Source organism: Rhamphochromis longiceps, linkage group LG8 (genome assembly GCF_057381845.1).
Source record: "Rhamphochromis longiceps isolate RC_006_pf linkage group LG8, R_longiceps_female_GT1.1, whole genome shotgun sequence".
NCBI classification, from domain to species: Eukaryota; Metazoa; Chordata; class Actinopteri; order Cichliformes; family Cichlidae; genus Rhamphochromis; species Rhamphochromis longiceps.
Genome location: NC_140564.1, coordinates 9320809 through 9346641, shown reverse-complemented (window position 1 = coordinate 9346641; position 25833 = coordinate 9320809). Strand labels below are relative to the sequence as shown.

At 39.5% G+C, this 25833-nt stretch overlaps 3 protein-coding genes across 7 annotated transcripts; all 3 read left to right on the top strand.

Annotated features, from left to right (window-relative positions):
• The first annotated feature begins 3723 nt into the window (after nt 1-3723).
• Nucleotides 3724-8404, top strand: rsph1 (radial spoke head component 1). Its single transcript, XM_085415199.1, has 7 exons — nt 3724-3890; nt 3983-4096; nt 4387-4492; nt 4645-4735; nt 5037-5172; nt 6145-6216; nt 7168-8404. The coding sequence occupies exons 1-7, from the start codon at nt 3840-3842 to the stop codon at nt 7288-7290; spliced, it is 693 nt and encodes a 230-aa protein (XP_085271325.1). The 5' UTR covers nt 3724-3839; the 3' UTR covers nt 7291-8404.
• A 682-nt stretch (nt 8405-9086) lies between these two features.
• adprm (ADP-ribose/CDP-alcohol diphosphatase, manganese-dependent) lies at nt 9087-12429 on the top strand. The gene is made up of 3 exons (XM_085415198.1): nt 9087-9824; nt 10175-10297; nt 11557-12429. Exons 1-3 carry the CDS (start codon nt 9251-9253, stop codon nt 11874-11876), a joined length of 1017 nt encoding a protein of 338 aa, XP_085271324.1. The 5' UTR covers nt 9087-9250; the 3' UTR covers nt 11877-12429.
• A 1507-nt stretch (nt 12430-13936) lies between these two features.
• Nucleotides 13937-25709, top strand: map2k4b (mitogen-activated protein kinase kinase 4b). 5 transcript variants are annotated; one of them, XM_085415662.1, is made up of 13 exons: nt 13937-14155; nt 16300-16335; nt 17893-17925; nt 19068-19128; nt 19898-20072; nt 20893-21012; nt 21127-21246; nt 21342-21393; nt 21486-21613; nt 22394-22471; nt 22561-22709; nt 22805-22850; nt 23030-25709. In XM_085415662.1, the coding sequence occupies exons 1-13, from the start codon at nt 14044-14046 to the stop codon at nt 23141-23143; spliced, it is 1224 nt and encodes a 407-aa protein (XP_085271788.1). In that variant the 5' UTR covers nt 13937-14043; the 3' UTR covers nt 23144-25709. The 5 variants fall into 5 exon arrangements, with proteins under 5 accessions (XP_085271788.1, XP_085271786.1, XP_085271790.1 ...); XM_085415660.1 differs by having other exon boundaries at nt 19026-19128; XM_085415664.1 differs by lacking the exon at nt 17893-17925.
• Nucleotides 25710-25833: the final 124 nt, after the last annotated feature.

The following is a 25833-nucleotide window of genomic DNA, read 5'->3' as shown; positions in this document are numbered from 1 at the left end:
AAACCTGGCGCTCAACAAGTGCAACTATTCAACACCTGAACGTGCTTCAACAACGTGGCTTGCGGCGAATCCTGAGAATTTCCTACCGGGACCGAATAACAAATGAGGAGGTCCTACGAAGAGCAGGCACCCGCCCATTAGCCGATGTTGTTGCAGAAAGACGCTTTCGCTTTGCGGGACATACACTAAACAAAAATATAAACGCAACACCTTTGTTACTGCTCCCATTCCCCATGGGATGGACGTAGAGACCTAGAATTCATTCCAGATACACAATATAACCATCCCTCCCAAACAGTGGTCACAAATCAGTCCAAATGTGTGGTAGTGGGCACATCTGCTATATTGAGATAATCCATCCCACCTCACAGGTGTGCCACATCAGGATGCTGATCTGACATCATGAGTAGTGCACAGGTGTACCTCAGACTGCCCACAACAAAAGGCCACCCTGGAATGTGCAGTTTTGTCTCACAGCAAAATGCCACAGATGCCACAAGCAATGAGGGAGCGTGCAATTGGCATGCTGACAGCAGGAATGTCAACCAGATCTGTCGCCCGTGCATTGAATGTTCATTTCTCAACCATAAGCCGCCTCCACAGGCGTTTCAGAGAATATGGCAGCACATCCAACCGGCCTCACAACCGCAGACTTCGTGTAACCACACCAGCCCAGGACCTCCACATCCAGCAGGTTCACCTCCAAGATCGTCTGAGACCAGCCACCCAGACAGCTGCTGGAACAATTGGTTTGCACAACCAAACAATTTCTGCACAAACTGTCAGAAACCGTCTCAGGGACGCTCAACTGCATGCCCGTCGTCCTCATCGGGGTCTTGACCTGACTCCAGCTCGTCGCCGTAACAGACTTGTGTGGGCAAATGCTCACATTCGATGGCGTCTGGCACGTTGGAGAGGTGTGCGCTTCACGGATGAATCATGGTTCACATTGTTCAGGGCAGATGGCAGCTGAGAATGTCCCAGTTCTTGCATGGCCAGCATACTCACCGGACATGTCACCCATTGAGCATGTTCGGGATGTGCTTGACCGGCGTATACGACAGCGTGTACCAGTTCCCACGAATATCCAACAACCTCGCACAGCCATTGAAGTGGAGTGGACCAACATTCCACAGGCCACAATTGACAATCTGATAGACTCCATGCGACGATGTGTTGCACTGCATGAGGCAAATGGTGGTCACACCAGATACTGACCGGTTCTGGGTCCCCAGACCCCCAATAGCGCAAAAAACTGCACATTCCAGGGTGGCCTTTTGTTGTGGGCAGTCTGAGGTACACCTGTGCACTACTCATGCTGTCAGATCAGCATCCTGATGTGGCACACCTGTGAGGTGGGATGGATTATCTCAATATGGCAGATGTGCCCACTACCACACATTTGGACTGATTTGTGACCACTGTTTGGGAGGGATGGTTATATTGTGTATCTGGAATGAATTCTAGGTCTCTACGTCCATCCCATGGGGAATGGGAGCAGTAACAAAGGTGTTGCGTTTATATTTTTGTTGAGTGTATTTTACGCCTACCCCCTCATCGCCCAGCTAAGATTGCCATGACATGGCGTCCACGAACTGGCAAGCAAAAGCAAGGCCGACCAAAGACCACATGGCGTCGAACATTTATGGACGACCTGAGAACTGTCGACATTGCCTGGGACGAAGCTGAAGCAGTCGCTGCTGACCGACATCGATGGAGATCACTAGCTGCCTGATGCGCCGCTCGGCGTAGGAGGAACTAAGTACTAAGTAAGTAAGTAAAGAGAAGTGTCCCAAAACCCCTCATGAGATGTGCACCAATCTAGTGACAAACTACCGCTGTGCTTGCCAACAAGGATTTCTCCACAAGTCATCTTTTGCTTGGGCATGCAAATCAATGTATAACTTTTATTTTTAACTAAGTTGTGCTGGGCAACTTTATCTACATCAGATATGTCAACATTTTAACATTATTGGTATAATGTTTCTGTATGCAGGCAGATGGTGCCAGGTGTTTAATCATGCCCAGGAAACAGGTCATAATAGGCTGTTAAACTGTCACTTATTTTAAAAACCAGTGACAGCGTCATGAGAGAGAGATTAGATGGATATAAATTGACAAGTGAGGTGCTAAATCTCGAACAAGCAGCCAGTGAACCCAGGTATTAGCTGCCCCTTTCTTAAATATGCACTGTTTCAGGAATTAATCAGGAGTGAGATATTCTTAGGAACTGTCCTCAAAGGGACAATGATGCCACAGAGATTATCACCACGGCCACAAACTGCCGTTCATTTATCTTTATTATGTATGTTATTGAATACCTGCTTCAGAAATTTTAAACGGCACCTTATGTTGAGTCACAGAGGGAACAGCTGAACACAGTGGATTACAACCAGAGTTCATTCTAATCTTTAATGCAACAGATGGCAAAATCTCAGGGCTTATGAGTTAATGTCAAAACAAGTTCAAGTTGTCTAAATAAAGAGCTGCAAAGGAGAGGTCATTAAGTTTATTATGTTGGTGTCATTTGATGGACATACTGATTTGCCAAGATATCAAGAAAAATGTTTTTTCATGAATCATTTATTGGAATGCTGTGAATTTTTTTTTTGATTGTGTGGTCATAAAAAAGCCCTTTGGAGCTTTGAAGCAGATTTTAAAAGAGCAAAACTGAACTAAGTTTGACACAATTTATTAAAATGTTAAACAAATTTCTTCCAGTCAGAGAATGCTGCATATAATTGAATTTTTGCTTGATGCATAAAGTTAAAAGATTAAAACTATTAAAACTAGTTTTATTAGATTTATTCAGGTTGTAAATCATGTTTTTAAAAAGTAACTAAGTAATTAGTAATCAGTAAAGCAACGGGATTGCTTTTGGGGGGAAGTAATCGGTAATTAGTTACTGATTACTTTTTCAAGTAACTTGACCAACACTGGTAGTTTGTAATACCTCATACCCTTCCACTGAGATTATTGTTGACGAATAGCTTTCAGTGCAGTAGCTCTCACATGCTGTGTCAAGCCCTTTTTCTGTCACTTTACAACATGACTGTCACACACTGTTGATGTTCTGTAGTTTTTTAGGCCTGCCACTTCTTCTTTCGTCCAGTTTTTAAGGTATATTTGTTGGCTAATAGCCCCTTGGGAATTACCTTGCTCATACAAAAATACTATATATATCTGTCAAGGTGTGATCTTTGACATTTTTCATAGATTCAATTAAATGGGTCCCAGTCATGTATTTTTGCCACAAGTAACAAAGTACCTTAATACATCATTTAAAAATGGTTCTTTGCGAAGTTATCTGTTAACTGACTTGAAAACTCTTCAAACCAATTAAAGGAAGAAAGTCCAATCCTGTGGAATTAAAATATAAAGAAATGAGGGGTGGCTCACCATGTTTACTGCTAGAATAACACCCTCCAAAATAGACTGAACTACATTGAATACACTCGTTGCTTTTCATTATGGAGAAGTGGGGAACTTGGCTTTAAAGTTTAATAGAGTAGAGATAAAAAGCTACTATCACATTTTAAAAAACCCATAGTAACTTACAACGTATTCTCCAAAATAAACATTTTTAGCTTGGAAAAAAAAATCGGAGTCAGACGGGCGCCCTCTTGTGGCTGCGTCCGTCCAGTACACAAATGAACATCAATACTGCGCAAGAGTCTTCTCAGGCAAGAGCGCGCCTGGGTCTTTAGCTCGCGTGACCGACGGTTGTCATAGCAACTGTAAACTAGTAGGCTAAAAGAGCAGGTGCAGGATTTTCCCCGTTTTTGGCGCTTCTGTTTCAACTAAAACTACAACACAGTCGTTCAGAAACTGACAGAAACATGTCGGACGTAGGATCTGAGGAGTTCGAGGATGAACAAAATAAACTCGGGGTGAGAGAATATAATTATCGTGTTAAGTTTGTTTGCTGCCGACGATGAACTAAAGCTAATGGTAAAACCCTATTTTGTTTTTACCCGAGCAGGAGTATGAAGGAGGCAGAAATGAAGCTGGAGAAAGGCACGGATTCGGGAAAGCTATTCTGCCCAACGGAGACATTTATCAGGGAGACTATCAGAACGGGAGAAGACACGGACAGGTAGGACGTTTGAGCTGGACCCCTGCAGTCCAAAGCACACAACATTCTGCATGTATGTGCATATCAGCACATAAAGACATTATCCTTTAGATATAGAAAAAGCTGCTAAATTAGATAACAGTGTGGACAGTGCGTGAGAACATTAAGCAGTTTAAAGCAGTCTTACCCTCTAATTACAATTTTATTTAAATATTTAGTCCCAAAGAAAATTCTTAATATTTCACGCTTTTCCCTGATGCTACTCGGATAAGGACTAATATATATTTAAATATAACTGCTTTCTCCACTAGGGGACATATCGCTTCAAGAATGGGGCGAGATATGTAGGGAACTACCAGCAGAACATGAAACATGGACAGGGAACCTTCTACTATCCCGATGGGTCCAAATATGAAGGTATAACAAATGTGCTTTACATGAGTGTGTTGTGTACTTCTACCAATCAAAATTATTTTTATACAGTCCTGAGAACGTTTTTAAAGCCAGCTGAAGCTCTGATGTTGGTTTCTGTAAGCAAAACTCTTACCACTGCCTCTTCTGACTGCCAGGGTCGTGGGTTGAGGGTATGAGACAAGGTCACGGTGTCTACACCTACCCCAACAAAGACACCTATGATGGAGAGTGGCTGCAAAATTTGAGGTATGTCACAAGAAATGCAATCACAATTGCTATAACAACTTGTAATGCCAGAAGGAGTCAGGGTTTATATTATATATACACTTTTTTATGTTAAGATAATTTACTTTGATTCAACAGTATTAATACTCTAGAGAGCAGGACTTTTTTCATGTTGAAATGTAGTCCCAGAAATGCTGTCACATGTCTTTAACTTCTGAGATGTTTGAACTTTTTTTTGCACCAACATGCTTTTACTTTGAAGTTAGCTGTAACTAGATATGTTAAAAGCTACTTGAATCTTTGCTGTTTTTGTGATTTCCAGGCACGGACAGGGCATTTACCACTACCAAGAAACTGGCTCTAAGTTCAAGGGCACTTGGGTGAACGGCAAGATGGAGTCAGCTGGAGAGTACCTCCATACTAACCACAGATTCATGGGCAACTTTATCAACAACTATGTAAGTTTTATTTTTATAACATTCTCACAAATTGGTCAGTGATCGATCAAAATACTGAATATGTTTTAATGTAGCCTGTGCATGGTGTGAAAAGTGACAATAGCCAAAATGATTATCATGATTTTTGTGATCACTGTTAAGTTATGTGTTATTTGTCATCACTATTCATTGTTTTTAGTGACATAAATGTTTTTATGACACCGTCCTCCTTATTCCCCTAAATTCAGAGCATCATTCACTCTTTTCATTGCACCTGTGTGTATATTTATGTGAGGGGACGACATCATTTGTCCAGTGAGTTAACCATTTTCCTGGAGGCTTCATTAGTCACCGTGCTTTGTGGGGATTTTAGTTAGTTTTTTTAGTTAGTTAGTCGGTTTGATGGACTGTACTCTTTTACTGTACTTCTATTTAGCAGAATTAGATTAATATATGTATGTATGTATATATATATAAACTATTAAATTATGGTGTGCTTTAGCTATAGTGAATTATCTCCAGCTATCTCCATGATTTAACCGTTCTATAGAGTTTGAAGTATGTTTTAATGCAGAACATTTGTACTTCAGCGTAAGTCTAATTTTAAAGAATGTATGTATACTGTAGCATTATTACTTTGATATAAGTAGAGGCTTTAGGATAGGTGCGTCTTCTATAGAGCCCTCAGAATCGCTTCATTCATCACATAATCAAAAGGTCAAAGTGTTGTAAAAAGACTTTTTAAGGAAAAACAAAAAACTCATTTTTCTGTTTTTAACCACAAAGAAAGTTACATTATGCGGCTCCATTCTTGCCTTGTGTATTGTTTTGTTTTGTTTTTTGCCCCACTGTTCCAAAATGACATAGATTGGTGTTTTCAGTGTCAATCAACAGAAACAACAATCAGTTCTTATATCATTGTGGTCTGTGTCATTGTAAATGAGGATGAGTCTGTGCCTCTCTCCCTTATTATCTTCGGTTTTAATTTTGTAGCCGCTTGGCCCGGGGAAGTATGTGTTTGACATCGGCTGTGAGCAGCATGGAGAATACCAGAAAGCAGAGCAGGTAAATCCACTCGATTCACTTGAACAGAAACACGGTGATGTTAAATATTTGCCCCCTTCCTGAGCTACTATTTTTTTTTCACACATTCAGATCATCGAACAAGTATCAGACAAAGCTAGCCCACATACCAACAAAATGCACTTTTTTAATGATTTCATTTATTAAGGGGAAAAAAGTCACAGCTTCTGGTTGTTCTGAGAAGCAGACTAAAGGCGATCGTGGCTCAAGAGTTGGCAGTTCGTCTTGTAATCGGAAGGTTGGTGGTTCGAGCCCCGACTTGGACAGTCTTGGTTGTTGTGTCCTTGGGCAAGACACTTCACCTACTGGTGTTGGCCAGAGGGGCCGATCAGTCTGGCCCAGGGCAGCTGTGGCTACAACTGTAGCTGCCTCCACCAGTGTGTGAGAGTGAATGAATTGTAAAAGCACTTTGAGGGACTTGAAAAGCGCTATATAAATGCAATCCATTATTATTAAAGCACAGAGGAGATCAGGCCTTTGCTGTAGTTGCACATACACTTTTGAACAGTCTGCCTCTTCAAATCAGGACCTCACCAACACTTCTTTAAATTGTCTTTAAAACCTGCTTGAAGAAGCATATTTACATGCTTGCATTTAAATGTGAATTAGTTTTTGATACTTTTCTTTCACTTTGTTTTTTGTTTGTTTTGTTCTTTCTGGTTTGCTCTGAGTTATTATTTTTAGTCATACAGAAATTTGGTCAGCCCTTGTTGTTTTAAAATCTGCTTATAATCAAATTGACTTGAGTGGCTGTGTGCTGGCTGCAGATGTGCCTTGTGTTTGCAGATGTTGTCATGCTCAGCTCACTCTACAGATAGTCATGCTGCTATTTGTGGAAACACAGAAATATGTCTGCATTCTGACTGAATTACATGCCAAAGTGTGTTCTTAGAGCATTTTCTATCTGTAGGATTCATCCTGTCCTCTCTCCAGCCTTTGCAGGACAGAGCTGAGGGTGAGTGGGATGCCACTGTCCTCAAATGGATTCCCAAATGTGTCACAGGCCTAACAACAGAAACTCCTGGGAAAGAGACTTCAGGTGAAATTCAACAGTGACGTGCAAGCCATGATTGTAAAACTACTGTCTGATAGCAGAACCCCATACAGAAGGTTACTCTTGCAACCCTAGAGATTTTGAATTTGAAAACACTGAAAATGTTCAGTAAAACTTTAAAAAATGTTCAGTAAAAGGCTAAAATTTTATAAATAATTGTCAATATACTTGTTTTAGGGCTGCACAATTAATAAAAAGTTAATTTTGATAATGATTTTTGCATGGGCAAGCATGATTGATTGATACTTAAATGTATGCTTCACCAGTTAAAATGCAAAAGCAAAAGCAAATCAGTTGCTCCCTAAATCAGTGCTGGACCATCCGCTTGTGCAGATCATAGTTTTTCCCTGCAGTTTCCTGGACTAATGTAGACGACTAACATTATGTTAAAAGAATTTAAAAATCACCAAAATTGAAATTTCCTCCACATTATGAGCTTGTGCCTCCAAGAGGATCACCTGGAACAGCCTTGTTGATTTTAATTTTGCATTAAGTTTTGGTATATATATATTTTTTCTTGATGCAAATAAGGAAGACGAGTTTTATTTTGATGCAGACACAGATGTGAGCATGTGAAAGCAGTGCTAGAAATAATAAATAATAAATGAATAATCGGGACCAATAAAAATGAAGATGGCTTAACAAACCAAAGGGTGACATCATAAATCATCAAGAACATAGGTCCTTAGAATTGGAGGGGGTCATTTCATGTTTGTGACATTTCTGTTGTGGTAAGCAGATCAAAACTAAACTAAGGGGGCAGCTGTGGTGGAAGGTGTATTGATCCGTTATGCTGTTTAGTAAAAAGTACTAATACCTCACTGAAAATACATCACTGTTTGTAAAAGTCCTCAAATTGAGATTGTTTTAGCTTGATTTAAATTGCCATGAAGGTTTGGCCATAAACCTCAATGGACTGAAACAACGCCGTAAAGAAGAGTGCTTCAGAAAGATGCAAGAGACTAATTAAGTTATACAGAAATCACTTCAAGTTATTGCTGCTAAAAGGTGGTTTTACAAGCTGTTGAATCACAGGATGTATTTAATTTTTACAACTGCTTCTGTATTTTGGTGTACATTTGTTTAATAAACATTTACACTGTGTAATATATCATATGTTGTTGTTCATCTGAGGTATATTTACTAAGGACTTCCTCATCTATATAGCTTTCAGAAGAATATTTCATTTTTTTATTAATCTTTTGAGTATACTTGCAGTTCTGCTGAAAGACAGAACTGTTCTCTCTAACATGTAAAAGAAAAAAGAATACAAGTTTTTGTCTGTTGTCTTTGCTTTATACTATTTTAGATTAAACCTTCTCCTTCATTATAGTCTTATAGCTATGTCAAATTTGTTGAAAAACAAAACAAACAACACGCCCCAAACTACTGTATAGCCTGTTGGAATAAATACCTGAGTGGAGGTAAGATGGAAAAGATGTTTTTGATTCATGCACTGTCAAGTGAAAGTTAGAGCAAAATTTTAAACATGCTGGGAACTCAAACACTATATATTTTATAATGGAGACCTTTGTTGCAGGGGTAGCATAGGTAAATGAATGTTTCTTTATATTCTCTATAAAATAAATACATTTGTCTTTAAATTTCTCTACAAATCTAGAAAAATAAACCAAAAGAAAAATGTAGTATTCTCACCTATGAAATAAAATATACAATTTATGAGTAGTTTTTAAAGCCAGTTTCCACATTTTCACTTCACGTGTGCTGCGATGAGTCAGTTTCGCTTTCAGCATTATTTCGAAGGATGCCGGAAGTTGTTTTGTTGCCGTCAGTTTCGGTTACGCGCTGGCTGCTGCGCTGTCATTCTAGACAACGGAAGAAATTCTGGCAGGCAGTCAGCATGTGAGGGGGTGGACAGGATACCTGCGTGGAGTCGGTATTTTCATCTTCCTCGGTAGATATAAGGGGCGCACTCAAGCTGATTCGAAGACAACACCAAGAATGGACGACTGTCGTCAGCAAACGCTGCTGTTTACGTTCGGCGTGATAGCTGACATTCAGTACGCAGACATCGACGACGGCTACAATTACACTCGGACTCGTAGGCGATACTACCGAAGCGGTCTCCAGCTCTTGAGAAATGCTCGGAAAAGTTGGTCGGAATCAGCTGTCAAGCCAGCATTTATTCTCCAGCTGGGAGACATTATCGACGGCTTTAACAAGCCCAAGGACGCCTCGGAGCGCGCGCTGGACACCGTGCTGAGAGAGCTGAGCTCCTGCCCCGCGGAGGTGTATCATGTATGGGGAAACCACGAGTTTTATAACTTCAGCAGGAGCGCGCTGCTGCATTCAAAGCTCAACAGCACGCTCCACACTGACAGGAGCATGAGCACTGCCCCGGCCGGCTCCGGCATATATGCTTACAGTTTCAGCCCTTTCCCCGGGTTTACATTTGTTGTCCTGGATGCCTATGATGTGAGCCTGCTGGGAAGAGAGAAGGCCAGTGAACAATATGTCGATGCTATGAATTTGATAAAGCAGTATAACAAAAACGAAGATCTCAACTGCCCTCCAGGTATGCTTTACTGATAATTACAACGTTAATAAAACAAATGTAATTACATTAGCCCAGATATCAAGTAACAGGAATATGCATGTACACAGTATAAAATGCAGTAATATGTATTTAGTTTATTTATTGCCTTCCTTAAACAACTGACAATTCTTAGATGAAAATGTAATTTATACCAGTGAAGGTATCCAGTAGGACAGTTATGTGTTTTAGTAGCATAATTTGTAAATGAGGACCAAAGGATAGAAAACAGGTTTTATGGATTTACACTTATTATTTATTGACTTAGTTATTGACTAAACTAGCTTGCGACCCAACAACTGAGTTGATGATGGTTTGTGTTTTTGTTTCAGCATTTAACAATCTCACGCAGAGATTCACAATGTTCAATGGTGGGTTCAGTAAGGACCAGCTGGACTGGTTAGACTCTCTTCTATCATCAGCTGATGAGAAACAAGAAAAGGTCACAATTGTCAGTAAGTAAAACTTTTAAATACGTTCACTGGACACCTTGCTAGTACAGGACCAAGATTTGCCTTAATTTCTCACGGCATAGGTGCTGAAACCTTCCTACAAGATTTCAGTCCATATTAAGATAAGAGCTTCATGCAGTTGCTGCAGCTTTGTCAGCAAAATGTCTGTGATGGGACTCTCCTGTTCCACCACATCCTGAAAGAGCGAATCTGAGTTCAGTAAACTAACTGGCATGTTCCAGAAAGTAGTTTGAGATGATTTGAGCTTTGTGACATGGTGCATTATCTTGCATTATCTTCTACTGTCCAGTTTTGGGTTTTTTTGCCTGTCCCGTTTGGCTCTTTTGCCATCAGAATTATTGTCTAAAGGCAAAGAAAGATGCCCAACGGATTTACTTTACCAAATTGACCATCCCAGCCTTGCCATAATGGTCCATTTGATTCACCTTTTATTGTTTATTTTATTTTCACTTACTGAATATGGGACAGACTTGACTGGGGGAAAGAAGGGGAGAAAGAAAGAGGGAAAGAGAAACAGCTGAGAAGAGGGACGGGGGAGAAGGGCAAAAACCAAAAACCAACAGAATGAGCAGAAAAAGAAAAAAAAGAAGAAAAAAAAATGCATATATCAATCACCTGGGTCACCTGCTGAGAAAGAAAAAAGAAAACAATTAATTAATTTCTTAATTTCTCACGGCATAGGTGCTGAAACCTTCCTATGAGATTTCAGTCCATATTAAGATAAGAGCTTCTTATCTTAATATGGAGCTTTGTCAGCAAAATGTCTGTGATGGGACTCTCCTGTTCCACCACATCCTGAAAGAGCGAATCTGAGTTCAGTAAACTAACTGGCATGTTCCAGAAAGTAGTTTGAGATGATTTGAGCTTTGTGACATGGCACATTATCTTGCATTATCTTCTACTGTCCAGTTTTAATGAGCTCATGCAAACTGGAGCCCTAGTTTCCTGCTCTTAGCAGGAACGGTTCCTGGTGTGGTCTTCTGCTGCTGCAGTCAGTTTCCTTGGTTCTAGGTTTGCAAACTGCATCCAGCACAGAACCAAGAGCATTACACTGCTAACAAAACACCAGCCCTTTGCAAGCATCTGAACAAACAGCATGCTAACACAAAGGTAGCCAACAACCCAAAGTGAACGTATGCTGATCCCAGCTCAGCTTGATCAGAGCCTGATCTTCAACATTCCAGTGCTTCTAGTACAATTTAAAAGAACACATGTGTTTTTATTTTTCCTCCTTTATCCAGGTCACCTCCCCATCCACCCAGACTGCACAGACACCATTTGCCTCGCATGGAACTTTGAAGAGCTCCTGGCCGTCATACGCTCCCACACCAGTGTGGTGTGTTACATGGCGGGACACGCCCACGACGGTGGATACTGCCAAGACGAAGATACAGGAGTGCACCACCTGACGGTTGATGGGGTGATTGAGACACCACCTGACAGCAATGCATTCGCCACAGTCTCTGTATATGGAGACAGGATGGAGCTGAAAGGATACGGGAGTATCACAGATCGAGTGTTTCTGTTTCCATCCAGACAAAAGGACACATACTGTAATTAAAGAATCACAACTTTATCACTTCTGTCTTGAAAAAGAATTATTGAAGAATTATTTCTTGTGTGAGTCCAGTCCACCAGTTAGTTAGTGATACACCTAGGAACTAATGTAGAAGATTTTTGAAAGTGTGCTTTTGTGTTTAATCACACCTGGAGCTGTGATGGAACTGTTTGGATTTTGAGAAATGTTCTTCAGACTGGGAACTTGAAGGATGTTTCGCTGAGGAAGTGGGAATATTATGAGTACACCTTACAAGAAGATAGTGTTCTCGCTGCTTTCCACTTTACAGCACTGAGCTTTTTAAGTTATTTTCAAATGGAAAAACACTGACAAATTAGGAACTATTTAAGGGATTGTAATATGATAATATGAAAACAGCAGCATACTTTACAAATACAGTAGCTCAGATATTTTATTGACACTTATGTTGTTTTTTTAATTTATGACAGCGTGTGAATGATAACACACCAAATTGGTGACAACACTTGATTGAAAGTGTTTGATTAAGGCTGTATGAAATAAAGTGAAAATAAAAACCTATCTATGCTCAGTGGATACATTAAATGCTACTGTTTCTTGCATTGTGTGATGTGTTCAAGTTAGTGGTAAATTAAAAATTGAGACTTAAGTTATTCATCATGGGGTGGAGTTATATAAATATAATGATGTGATAGCAGGCCCCAGTGTATGGTATGGTATTTCCATATACATTGTCGATTACCTATTTAACCATCTCTTCCTTCACACTGAAAGCCTAAAGAGCCTGATGGTAGAACCAGTTCCATTGTGGAACAAGAGTGCCACCTAGGGGAGAAAAAAAACGACACTTTTATTGCAAAGCAAAGTTTTAATGTGTTTTTTGATTTGACTGCTGGTTCTACATATGCAGTTTTTACCCCTCAGATGTAAAAGGCTAAATCTACCCGACATGTTATGTAGCTACTCATTTTGGCCCTCAGATTTATCCTGAAATTTTACCATGTACAGATGCGTACTAATACTTGTGTTTCTTCATTAGAGCAGTATTTCTTAAAATGGGACACTTTGGAGGACTGCGGCGGCACAAGGATTATTATTTTACGTTTTAGAAATTTGCGTCATGCAGAGTGCCTAAATTATTAATAAATTAGTTTGTTTAATAAGAAAATCGAAGTTAACATGTTTTATAAGTTCTGTATTTGTTATAAGCTCTCCCCAAAGGAGAAAGTAACACATGCAATCAAAAGGAAGGAGCCAGTTTCCCATACTGATCACCGATGATTTGTGGTTAACATGTAGCAGCAGTCCAGAAACAGAAAAAGTAGTGGTGCATTTGTTTTACAAAAAAGGGATGAGAAAAAAGCTTGACCACTACATTTGCCTCACTGCCACAAACACAAGCCCTTGTTTCTTGAGTATCTCATCATAAATACTCAATTTGGCGTAACCATTGTCTCTGTTGTTTTGGTATAAATGTAGTTATGGAGTTGAACATTAAAAGTGTAGCATTTTTAGCTTAGACTGTAATAACAGACTGGCAGACTTTTACCGGTGAGGTTGGAGTGCTAGTTAGCAGCTACTGCTGATTAGCAGGCTACATTCAAAGCACCGATACATATACACATATGTTAATTTGTGCTAAGCAACAGACTAATAAAACACCAGAATTTATTTTACCAAAAATGAAGCATAAACTTCCTGGACAGAAATTTGCGTATCATTTCAAAGGCTGTTTGACATATTATGTGATCCTTGATTATCTTTGATGAGCTGACACATCTAACAGTGTAAATCCAACTATAAAAATCTGAGTAAAATATATTACAAATTAAAAAAGGAAGCTTCATTATTCAACACGAAATAAAAAATGTAATACATTAGATCGTCTTTTGTCCATCATATTGTGTTAAATCGCTTAGAATATAAAACAAAAGTATAGAATTGAGTCGATACAAACTAGCCAGAATGTAGAATATGTTATATACATTTGTTATTTATGCAGGTCAAACGTTCAACTGTGAAGTCGTGATTTGCTATTTCCGATTGTCCATAAAAGCAGCAACAGCAGAGACGTGGCCGTCGTTGCGGCTGTTGCGTTCAAGTGGCGCAGTGTCCCGTCTGGAGGCAGAGCGGGCGAAGTTTCACTCTCTGCATTGCAGCCTGAGCGCTGCTGCTGGAATTCAACACAACAATGGCGACTCCCAGTCCTAACAGCAACTCCACTAGCTCTAGCAACAACAGCAACATCGTAGGATCAACGTTGCACCAACTCCACCAGCAAACACAGAGCAGCAGCATGCAAGGTAGGCGAGAACTGGCTCCAGTTCACAGTTTCATATTTCTACTGGGGACATAAGAGTTTGTAGGAAAGGGTAGCCTTTAGCTTCCTAAAAGCAGAAACACTGTAGCCAAGAGAAACCCAATAAGTAAGTCTTTTCGGTCAGAACTTTCAAAATAAATTATGTTACGCGGCCCATGTCTGGAAACGTGATCAATTTAATGCATCTGTTGCAGATGCTCCGCTTATGTTAATGCAAAATGCACACTTTTGCTAAAACAAGCCAAAATAGTGGCCGAACCGCCTTTTCTTTGAGTAAGGTCAATCTGTGCACTTATTTGGTTAATCATAATTAAAATTAAAATGAGCAGTTAGTGACAAGCATCACACATGTAAGTTTTTACATGTTAAATCAGATTTAAAAAAATATTCACACCATGTAGTTGATTAGCCTAAACTAATCAAAGGCTTTACTGTAGGATCTGAGTAATTGTCTGTTGACAAGCAGCGCTTTTACTTTGACGTCTGACTCGTGAGACTTCCGCTAATTCTGTCTTTCTGCGCTTAGCTTCATCTCCATCTCCCTGAAACTGCACTGCTGCTAGGCTAGCAATGATGCACAAGCTTCAGTTTAATTGTTGTACCAACGGGCCTGTAATGGCATAGTCAAGTGTTTTCATTCCTGAAGTTTGAATCGTACATCTCGACTCTACCTTAAAAGTATTACGTTGTTTAAAAAAATGAGTTCTCCAACTATTTTAACTTTTTCGTCTTTGTTATTAGCAGAGGGCTGCTACAAGTAGCCTCAAGGCCTACACTGAAGTGTACTTCTGTCCCCGGTCAGGCCACTGTTTCAGTGCTTTGCTCCGAGTAGCAAAGAAATGATGGAGCTAATAAAGTTAAAGTTGGGGCTATCAATTCTATTAAGTGTCAACATTAAATTCTGTTGGCTTCAGGCCATACATAACGTTACTTGTCTTCCTTGTGTTGCTAACGGTAGTTCTGTCGGTGGTTTCATAACGTGTTGACACAAATCACCTCGATTTGTAAAATAAATTTAAAGTCTAAGCCTTTATATTTGTTAAGTGTACATCTCTATCTAGTTAATGCCTCTAAGCGCACACTGTCATCTCTTATCGGACAGGCAGACCTCGTGACAAAACCTGTAGTCAGCTAAGATTTGTTTTAGTGAGGTCACACATTTTAATAATGTGCTGTGAGGAACAGAAACGTCTACTGAAACTTAATACATAAAATCAAATTTTCTTATTCTACATTAATCCACTGGGCATATAAAAGAGGATGATCGCAAGAGAGTCCTCAACGAATAGGAATAAAATCGCCAAAATAATTATTAACACTTGACAAAAATACTTAACTAAAAAAGGGAGACAACGTATTAGTTTAGTTTTTGCGAATGCAATATCGACATTATGTTAAAATTGAAGTAACAAACAGAACTTTTGTCCGTAGGGTTTTTCTTACAGGAAAAGCACCTTCTTTGACCTGAGGGTTTAGGCCTTGTCTTGCTTACTTCTGTTTACAAATTAGAATTAGATTTCAGAAGCAAAGATAAATCACCACAGAAACTTTTGAATGTGTGTAAGGAGCGGTTGAAGGTGACTGCTGTCAGGAGTAAAGTTGCTCCTGGTGCTGTGGTATATGGAAGACTAACACCCCCCATATAAGTGTAATTACAAGAGGAGGGGGGGAAAGTCAATTTTTGGGCTACAGCTCCATAGGATGCTATTTGTTCTGACTTGCTTGTCACCCCCTATGAAACCCTCAGTCCTCAGAGTAGGAGTTCTCCGCTATAGTTGAAATTCTGCAGATATACAGGGAGTCATGTAGTGACAGCTGATGGGTGTTTTGGGGGGTTAAATAGAATTCTTATTGTCATTCATAAACCTTGATTACACACACATGTAAAGTGCTTCACATACATTAAGCTGTGTTTTCTTCCAAGAGTTGTCATTTCATTGGAAAAAGCCAGCAGAGCAGGTTAGACAGACTTACATGTAGTAATGGATGTGCTCATAGTATATCAGGAGGGCTTTACTCTGGATTTTATTGATTATTAAGCGCCTAATCTTAAGCCTCAACAGCCATATCTGACTTTGTAATTTCTTGCTCTGTGGCAGTATCAAATGTTTTATCTAAACCTTGCAGAAACCAACACCTGCTGGAGATGTCAAAATGAAACAGGTATTCAAACTTATTTTATAAGGTTTTAGTCTGATTTGGGGAGATTTCGTTTTTTGTTGAGTTGAAAAAAAAATTATTATTATTATTATTTTTTTTTAATTTTTAGGGCCAATCTTGGCAAAGGAATTTATTGAAATGTCCCCATCGCTTCCCTCTGTTGGTCTTTTTCTTTTGTTCGCATAAAGTTATTTTGTTTTCCATTTTTTCCATTTTTGTAATACCTGTAATTGTATCATCTTTTTTTCTGCATGTTTTCAACTGAGTTTCTATGTTAGAATGACCTGATGTAGACAGACCCCATTTGATGAGACACTGTTAAGTGTGGTTTCCATTGTATGAAAGGTATACCAGTTGAAGTGGCACATGCCAGTTTTTAGTGGCTGGCCACTGTGAAACTGTGGTGTTCTGCTAAGCCAACAAAAAGAGAATATCAGTCTTGTTCCACCGGCAAATACCAGTCATCACTAGTGTGTTCATAGTATTTTACTACTGTCTGTTTATAAAGCTAACAAACATCGTAGCTTTTAGTATTAATTTTATTTACCTCCACCCCACTCCCCATTGTGATTAAATTCAACAGTTGCATGTAATTAACTTTATTACCAAGAATTTGCAGCATGAAATATATTCTTGTAATACAAACTGTTTTTGTTTGGGTTTTTTTTTTTTTTTTGCTAAGACTGTTTTATCAGCTAGCTTTAACGTGTAGCCCTTTGTTTTATTTTTTTTCCCCACAAAAATGTAATTTTCTAAGATATTAGTTTATATACTTACATTTAAGGTACAATGGCAAACAGTGACATTGAGTTCGTTTTAATAAGCTGTATTTTGACTTTGTAGTGCTAAGCATACGTTAGCAAAAAGGGCTAATGCCAAACAAAGTATAGGAAACAATATAGTTTATTTTAATTTTACTGTCACTTTTTAATACAATCCACTTATTCTTCTATAGTACTTCATACACTGATGATACAGTATTCAACTTTAATAATAATCTTGGCAATATGGGAAAATTGAACTATTTGCTTTTTTGCCATATGCTTTTAGTACTGCTAACAAGCTAGCAGCCAGCTAACCTAGCTTGGCACAACAATTGCTATCTATCTATTAGAGAGGTCACAGGAAGTAATTGCAAAAGCCTAAAACAGTTTTATATAGGCAGCAGTGACAAATACATGTAATTGATTATTGTTCTGGTGGTAGTATTTGCAAGTGGAACAGCAGAAAGTAGTGCCATATGCACAGTGCCACAAGACTGGCAGAACATTGGTTTTCAAAATTGAAAGTAAGATGGTACTGAAATGACTGTTAAAATTGAACTATTTTGCCAGTAATACAGCAAATACTACATCGGTTATATATGGCAGTGCACTGAGCAAGACCCACCAATATGTGGCACATCTTTTGCCAGCTAAAGCACGTTCTCAGTATCCTGACCTGTTTTCCATTTTCAGCATTGAATCATGCTGGGACGGCACTTATCAAACGTGGCCCATTTAAACTCTTAACAACACATTTCAAGAAAATGTAGTAAAAATGTTTTTTTCTTTACTTCAGGGTTTCAGATAAGCCTGTCTGGAATACCCCAAAGTAAGCATTAGACTTGCACACAAAGCACACGACCTCTACTCTTTGTGGGGACACCTCAGTAGTGTAAAGGAGCATCCTTCCCTCTGTTATTGTAGCCATATTCAAGACTGGGCTCATTCTTGCCTCCTGTTACTGAGCTTCAGTCTTGATTCATGGTTTATACTATTATATACATGCACGTGCGTAATTGGATAACACAGGTGAGAGGATGCCACTGTATACTACTGAAACAGCCTGTGTGGTGCTCTGGTAGTGGGAGTCTGTCCACTGTTCACTGCTGTTAATTGTCACAAATATATTTATTGCCATGAAAGATTCATTTGCACTGGGGCTTAAAAGGCTAAGGGATCTGTTTGCATTCAGGAGCTGGTTGGACAGGGCATGGCAGAGACAACTTAACACTTGAACTCAGCACTTTCAACAATGCCTAAACTTAATTACCAACTCTATTTGGGTGATGCATTCATATACTCACATGCACCTAACAGTTAATTCAACCTATGTGTCCTCAGTCTGAACGAAGTGCTGTCTTGAGTGTTGGGTCGCTTTCACATGTCAGTGGGAACTGTTTAGTGTTGACATGCACATTTATAAAGATTATTGATGGAAACATTCTGAACACGGATTCCCAATGTTAGCACCCTGCTTAGTGCACAGCATACTAGCCTGATAGCTTGCACACATGCTGCATGCCATTTGTTCAGAAGGTTCTAGCTAAAAGGGCTTGTGCAGTACACCTATCTGAACACTGGGAACCCCTGTACATTTTTGCTTGTGTTCAAAACTTTTTGCTTTCTCGAAGCTTGAGAAGAGCTTGAGAACTCCAAAACTTCATGCCACAGATTTTTTTTTCCCACCCTTCCCTCATAGTCATATTTTTCAAATGCAACTGCATAATGCATATGAATGTGTTTATACTTGGATCATATTAAGTTGCTGTGGCATATTGAGACTTATCTCAAGTGTAGAAAGACAATACTGAGGTAAGAAAGGCATTTTATCACACCATGTGTATCCTCTGTCTTCACCAGTTGGTTGAACCCACAGACTGGTGTGCATGTGGTGGCACTGTGCATCTGTTTCTCTCTTTGTCCTACCAGGTAAACGCAAAGCTCTGAAACTGAATTTTGCCAACCCTCCAGTGAAACCGGCTTCCAGGCTCCCACTCAATCCAACAGTTCCCTCTTTCCAGAACCCTCACATGTGAGTAAAGATAGTTGGGACATGATGTCACTGGAACTAGATAAGAGGTTGTATATAGAAATTGAACATAGCCTCTGGACCTGATAACAGTAGAGTGAATTTGTCAGGCCAGCAGGGGGCAGTGCCTGGTTGCAAAAAGTAGTCCTGTTGTGTAGACGTTTACAGAGAAACAACACTGCTCATTTGCTTCATAACCTCAGGAAGTACGTTTTGATTATTAAGTTTCTTTGTGAGCAATTTTCCAAAATCTCTTCAAGTTACTATGACAACAGAAATGCACTGACAACATTTGCTTCTGTGTAAAACATTTGTAGAGTTGGTTTTTATGCTAACCACCTTAGCTTGCTAGCAGTTTGTTTTTTTTTGTTTTTTTTTTTTTAAGTTGACATGTTGCTACATTTCCTGGCAATTTGTTGAGTGCTGTGCAATGGCACAAAATCACTGACACGACTGTTTTTCAGCACATGTTCATATTTCTGGTTGCACAACATGCAGTCTAAGTTGGGGCATATCCTTAGAAATACTGCTTAATAGCACTAATGGTGGTCTAATCTTTATGCATCCTGCACCTTTAATATCATGAGGGGATTTTTTTAATGATAAAAATATTACAAATACTATGTTCATATTTTGCCATCTTGTCAAATCCCACATACCCGATCAGATTTTAAAGCCGGTTCATGGAAACTTTACAGTTCACATAGAATTAATTTCTGATTAAAATATAAGTGATTAAATCTAAATGCTGTCATCGTCCCACATTCAACAGAGAGCGCCTACGGACACACAGTATTGAGTCATCTGGGAAGCTGAAGATCTCCCCTGAGCAGCACTGTGACTTCACTGCAGAGGATCTGAGAGACCTTGGTGAGATCGGCCGTGGGGCGTATGGCTCCGTCAACAAGATGGTCCACAAACCCACAGGCCAGATCATGGCTGTCAAGGTAGCCCAATAATAGACTATTAGTGATCTGGAGAAGTTTGTGGAATCAACCAATTCCAGTCTCTGGCCAGTCTCTAGGTGCTTCTCTACTTTTTGTTAAGCTGATGCAGAGCTGCTGTATTGAGGTCATATATTGTAGTGTACTGCATGAAAATGTCACGTCACCAGAGGCCAGTCTTTACTGATCAACAGGCATCTGAACTCAGTTTTGCAAAGACGTCCCAACCAACTAATATTTTAGTCGATTGTACTAAAACGAGTCTGACAGTCTCAAAGTGTGACTAACATTAGCCGTGCAAGCAGCAGCAGTCTGCCCGCACACCTGGATGGCATGCAGTGTGCACTGCAGGTGGTTACATGTTAGCTTATTCTGACAGCCTTTTTAGAAGCATTCATTGTGTAGATGAAATACTGACAGACTCTGATTTTAGGAAAAATGCGTTGTTGAATTTTGAATAACATGATAACGAGCTCATTGGAATTAGTTTCGCCGATGCATTTTAGGGTCGAACAGTTTCATTTCTGACTGAAACAAAGGTTTACTGAACTAGCATCAGTGTTGTGGTCAAATGACCTCTCACTGTTAAGTGGATGTGGATGGCTTGAGTGGTTTATGTGCATTACTTTTATTGAACCCAGCATGCACACGGTGATAGCAGGTGAACTTGCAAGGTATAATAAATAACAAAAATGAAGGCTGTTCAATTCATGTCCATTGCTCTCTCAGAAATGAATTCTCTTGTTAATGCTGCTAAAGTTAGAAATGTGATTAAAAGTGTGAGGCTGAAACATGCATGTCTGTTTTCTGATGTGTCCCTCAGAGGATTCGCTCCACTGTGGATGAGAAGGAGCAGAAGCAGCTGCTGATGGACCTTGATGTAGTGATGAGGAGTAGTGACTGTCCCTACATTGTGCAGTTCTACGGCGCCCTCTTCAGGGAGGTCTGAAAAACACACCCACCTGTCTTTTTTTATGTTACAGAAACAAAATATACCTGATTCATTCAGTTGATTGCAAATTCTTGAAGGAGTCTAACCTTTATGTCTTTGTTTCAGGGGGACTGTTGGATTTGTATGGAACTTATGTCTACCTCATTAGACAAATTCTACAAATATGTATATTGTGCATTAGATGACGTCATTCCAGAGGAAATATTAGGCAAAATAACATTAGCAGTAAGCAACGATTTCATATTCATGTAATGTAATTTTCCTGTAATGGCATGCATAGCATCAAATAATTAACCAAAGATTTTTTTTCTCTTTAACAGACTGTTAAAGCACTGAACCACTTAAAAGAAAACTTGAAAATAATTCACAGAGGTAAGTTTTCTCATTTTATTCTGATCAGCTATTACTAATTAACTCTCGTCCCAGTTACATTATAGTTAGGTCGTCCTTTACTGTGTTTGCAGACATCAAACCTTCCAACATTCTTATGGACCGAAAGGGGAATATCAAACTGTGCGATTTTGGCATCAGCGGCCAGCTGGTGGACTCCATAGCCAAGACCAGAGATGCAGGCTGCAGGCCTTACATGGCAGTAAGTAATCAACTGCACTGATTAAGAAATATGCATCAGTTACATGTGAAGGAGTAAAACGGGTTGATGTTATTATCATATTTATTAAGAACCTTCATTTGAGTTGTTCATACCTTGCAGAGTGCACCCCAAGCAGCCAAAACATTTAAATCTTCTGCTTAATATTGCATGGGTTACCCTTGTGTTCAGTTCTGACCAATGGGGGCACAGACCTGTGCTGTCGAGCAACTGATCCTTTGGATTGTAATAAATCAGGCTTGCTGAAAAGAGGTTGGAGACCAGTTCAGTACCTATAGCCAGGGGTGTGCAATTAATTTTCCCAAGCGGCCACATGAGAAGTGGAACTGTTGTGGAGAGATCAAATTAATACTGAGCAGAACTGAGTTCAGCTTATTAACATCGCCCTCTGCAACAGTCCAGCTTCTCGTGTGACTCTTTGGGAAAATTAATTGTCTGCCCCTGGCTTAAGCTGTGTGTCAAGTCATTCCTCGGTAGTTTTCACTGCACAGAGGGTGTTGCAGTTGGGAGCGAGTCTATGAAGGATTTCTGACAGTGTTTAGGTCGGCAGTACACCTTAAAGTAATTCCATATATGCCATTTATATGGGCATCCTCAGTAGAACTTTGCATTTAATGACAAGTTCACTTCACGTGTCATTGGATTTAAAATTGTTGTGACTGACATGTATTTTGCATTTGTATGATAGAGTGAAATACTGTCGTATGGGGTCTAGTGAATTATCTGTGTATCACAGAATATTTCCATTTGTGCATTTTGCAGCCTGAAAGGATAGACCCCAGTGCTTCTAGACAAGGCTATGATGTCCGGTCTGATGTATGGAGTTTGGGAATCACCCTGGTAAGACTCAAGGGTTTTATTAAGTTAAGCTGCTGCGATAAGGATAAATCCACAGTGTTAGACAATCAGTTCTTTCTGTTTGTTATCAGTATGAGCTGGCAACAGGAAGATTCCCCTACCCTAAGTGGAATAGTGTTTTCGATCAGCTGACGCAGGTGGTAAAAGGTGAGCCTCCCCAGCTCAGCAACTCAGAGGAGAGGCAGTTCTCCCCCAAGTTCACCAACTTTGTTAACCTATGGTAAGCACAATCACGTAAAAATTGATTGGGGAACATTTTTATGCCCACTACATTTGGCACATTGCCTCTGATTTGTTCTTTTTTTGCCTGTCCAGCCTTACAAAGGATGAATCAAAAAGGCCAAAGTACAAGGAGCTTCTGGTGAGTTTCAATACTACTTAAAATTGAAATGTAAAAGTCATTTTTATTTGCTGCAGTAAATACAATTTTACCCCAACTCCTAGCTCTGTGATATTTGAGGATTTAGGCTAAACCAACTTTAAATTAGCTGCCTCATACAGGATGAATTGTCACTTCAGCTTTGTGTATCTCTCCTGTAGAAACACCCTTTCATTCTGATGTATGAGGAGCGTTTTGTGGACGTTGCCAGCTATGTGTGTCGCATTCTGGATCAGATCCCTGCCTCTCCTATCTCGCCCATGTATGTCGACTGACAGTTAGTCCAGGGAGGGTGGGGTGAGGGTTGGGGGAGGGGGGTCGTTAGCCAACAGTGGGTTGGACACCAAGTTTTGTGACGCGACGTTTGACATCTTAGCCCTAAGAGTTAGGTGGGATCACCAGTTTTTTCTCGTGTTCCAAAGAACAAAGGAAGTCTAAATTGCTCAGTGCAATGAGACAAATATCCTTAAGCAAACCTTTCAACCTCCCATCACCTCATTTTAAAATCCCATAATATTGTCATTTATCTTCAGTCAGAAAAACTTGAAGCGAGAACATTGTCTTAGTAAAATGCAATGTATCTGTGTATGTGAGGAGGAAAAAGGAATAGAGTGTGTATATAGATATAGATATATATCTCATATGTACTTGAATTTGTACACAAATACAGAATTTACCAAATAAAGTGGTGAGCAGTGACGCTCTTGATGTATGAACAAAAATAGCCACCCAGTGGATTGTACATTGTGGACTGTATGTTTGCATATGTGTGTTCACCTCTGAACTGTTGACATGTACAAATGTATGCAGATAGGTCTGCTGTCTCAACAGTCTTTTCATGCATTTGGTTGAGAGCACCTTTACTCACAGCAAATGGTTGAGTATGCAAGAGTGTTTCTGTGTGGAACACTCGTGGATTTGGTAGCGCAGCTTTCTTTTTCTTTTCTTTTTCACTTTCCCCCAATATGCAATCTGTGAGAAGCTGTCTTGATAGAAACATAAGACAACTGCCATTTCTCACAAACTGGCCTCAGTTCATCTCTTTTGTTATCATTGTGTTTGAGTTATAAAACTAAGCATCTCTTTTTGATTGAGAATTTCCTGTGTTAGTCTTGTTGAACAGAGCTGGTGGTAGAAACTCCTAATTAGAAGTAATATCAAATGGCAACACCTGGTTTAATGCAACTGGATTTTTGTCATTCAAAGAGGTAGCTACAGCTAAAGACAACTGATAGGTTAAAACAAAAAACAACGCATGCTTCCAAATATCCTTTATAGGTTTTTGTTAATAAAAAAAGACAAAGGACAAGATGATGTAACAATAGCTAGCTAAGATGAGAAGCAGACTAGCAAAATATATGTTAAATAATTCTGTCCAAAAAAAAAAAGGTTAAGATTGGTAAAGTAAGGTATACTAACTCAATAGAAATGTATATTTTTCTACTATATAGTTCTAGTCAAATGGATGAGGAAATAGAAAAGACTGTTACGCTATTATCATGCTAATAAATTCAAGTTTAACATCTAGCTAACCGTATTTTTTTTTTTTTTTTTTTTATAAATGCCTTCACCTGCATTTTAAATGCAATCAGTTTGCATTAAGGCATACTGTTGTTCTTTCAGGACCACCCAGAAGTCTCCCAGGCTACACACTTTTTGTCCCACAAAAACATCCTCGTTTCCTTGCGAGTAGTGGAAGATGCCCTCTACCCTGGTGTAAAGTTAGTTTGGGACATTATGTCCACTGTAAATGTGTATGTACATAGAACACCTAACCTGCTGTTACTGGCAGGTTCTGCTCAACAGTTAAGGCTGATTCCTAAACACAGATCCAAGCACCAAGATAGGTGTCAGGTGCAAATTCTTTTAGTTTAGGAATGAGCCTTAATTCCACCTGTCATAGTGCTGTACAGTTAAACTTCTCATCCACACTGATCACAGATCCACCGTGCTGCCATATAGCAGCAGTAACTACAAGTTTAAAAGTCTAGGCATGGGAGTTCTGTCAAAAAATAAATAAAAACTGTAAATGCTGCTAAATCACAAACTATTGACTTCCATACCAACTACCGAACTGTCGGGAGAAGAGGAATCTCACTCAACACAGTTACACGTTTTCGTCCTTAAGTTCACCACGGACTCGGCATGCTTCTCCATGACTTAGTATGTCTTTCTGGCTTGCACTGATGATAGAATATTACCATGCATTAAACTCGGATGCATCTCCATAATCCAAAATGCCTCATCTGTCTTCCTTTGTCAGTTATAGTAATATTCTGGAGTTTTACATAATTGTGTGGCAGAAGGTCAATGGGAGGCCACAATTTTGAGACTATTGAGATGCACCCGTTGTCATTTCTCTTCAGAAAGCCACATTTACCAGGCGGGGCCTCTTATCCACAGAATGGCGAGACAAATATCACATTACTTGGCGATAGCTATTAACCAAACTGTATGGATGATGGTCCTTTAAGTGTGGGACACTGTAGGGACTTTTACATGCGTCTCCCAGAAACTACCACCATTGTTGGAGTGGGTTGGGGACGTTTCAGTGTGGCTTGTTTAAATGTTGAATACTTTTGGCCTGTTTGGGAGGGCAACACATTACAACCGCATAGGTGGCGACGTTGTAGAACCCACACGATTCTTTTGGTAAGCGACTTTCCATTTCTGTCTAACACGAAATGGTGCAGACCCCAGAGAAAGCCCACAGATGGAGCCGTTTAACTTCAAACTGTCTCTAGAGCTGTTGTAGTCTGTCATGTGTTTCCAGGAAGCTAACTTGACGCTGGTGAATCTCCAGGGTACATGTTGTATAAATTGCAAAATTACTAGAATGTTCATATTAGATTATAAGATATTATTAAGGGCAATGAATATTATATTGTATCTTCATTGATCGTTACAAATAAAGTTCCCACGGAAAAGATTGGAAACCTGTATTGTGTGTTTCTTGTAATTTAGA

Coding starts and splice junctions, on each gene's coding strand:
- rsph1 (XM_085415199.1), top strand. CDS start 3,840: ATGTCGGACGTAGGATCTGAGGAGTTCGAGGATGAACAAAATAAACTC. Junction 3,891..3,982: donor ATGAACAAAATAAACTCGGG/GTGAGAGAATAT, acceptor TTACCCGAGCAG/GAGTATGAAGGAGGCAGAAA. Junction 4,736..5,036: donor GAGTGGCTGCAAAATTTGAG/GTATGTCACAAG, acceptor TGTGATTTCCAG/GCACGGACAGGGCATTTACC.
- adprm (XM_085415198.1), top strand. CDS start 9,251: ATGGACGACTGTCGTCAGCAAACGCTGCTGTTTACGTTCGGCGTGATA. Junction 9,825..10,174: donor AGATCTCAACTGCCCTCCAG/GTATGCTTTACT, acceptor TTTTTGTTTCAG/CATTTAACAATCTCACGCAG. Junction 10,298..11,556: donor AGAAAAGGTCACAATTGTCA/GTAAGTAAAACT, acceptor TCCTTTATCCAG/GTCACCTCCCCATCCACCCA.
- map2k4b (XM_085415660.1), top strand. CDS start 14,044: ATGGCGACTCCCAGTCCTAACAGCAACTCCACTAGCTCTAGCAACAAC. Junction 21,247..21,341: donor TAGGCAAAATAACATTAGCA/GTAAGCAACGAT, acceptor TCTCTTTAACAG/ACTGTTAAAGCACTGAACCA. Junction 22,710..22,804: donor ACCAACTTTGTTAACCTATG/GTAAGCACAATC, acceptor TTGCCTGTCCAG/CCTTACAAAGGATGAATCAA.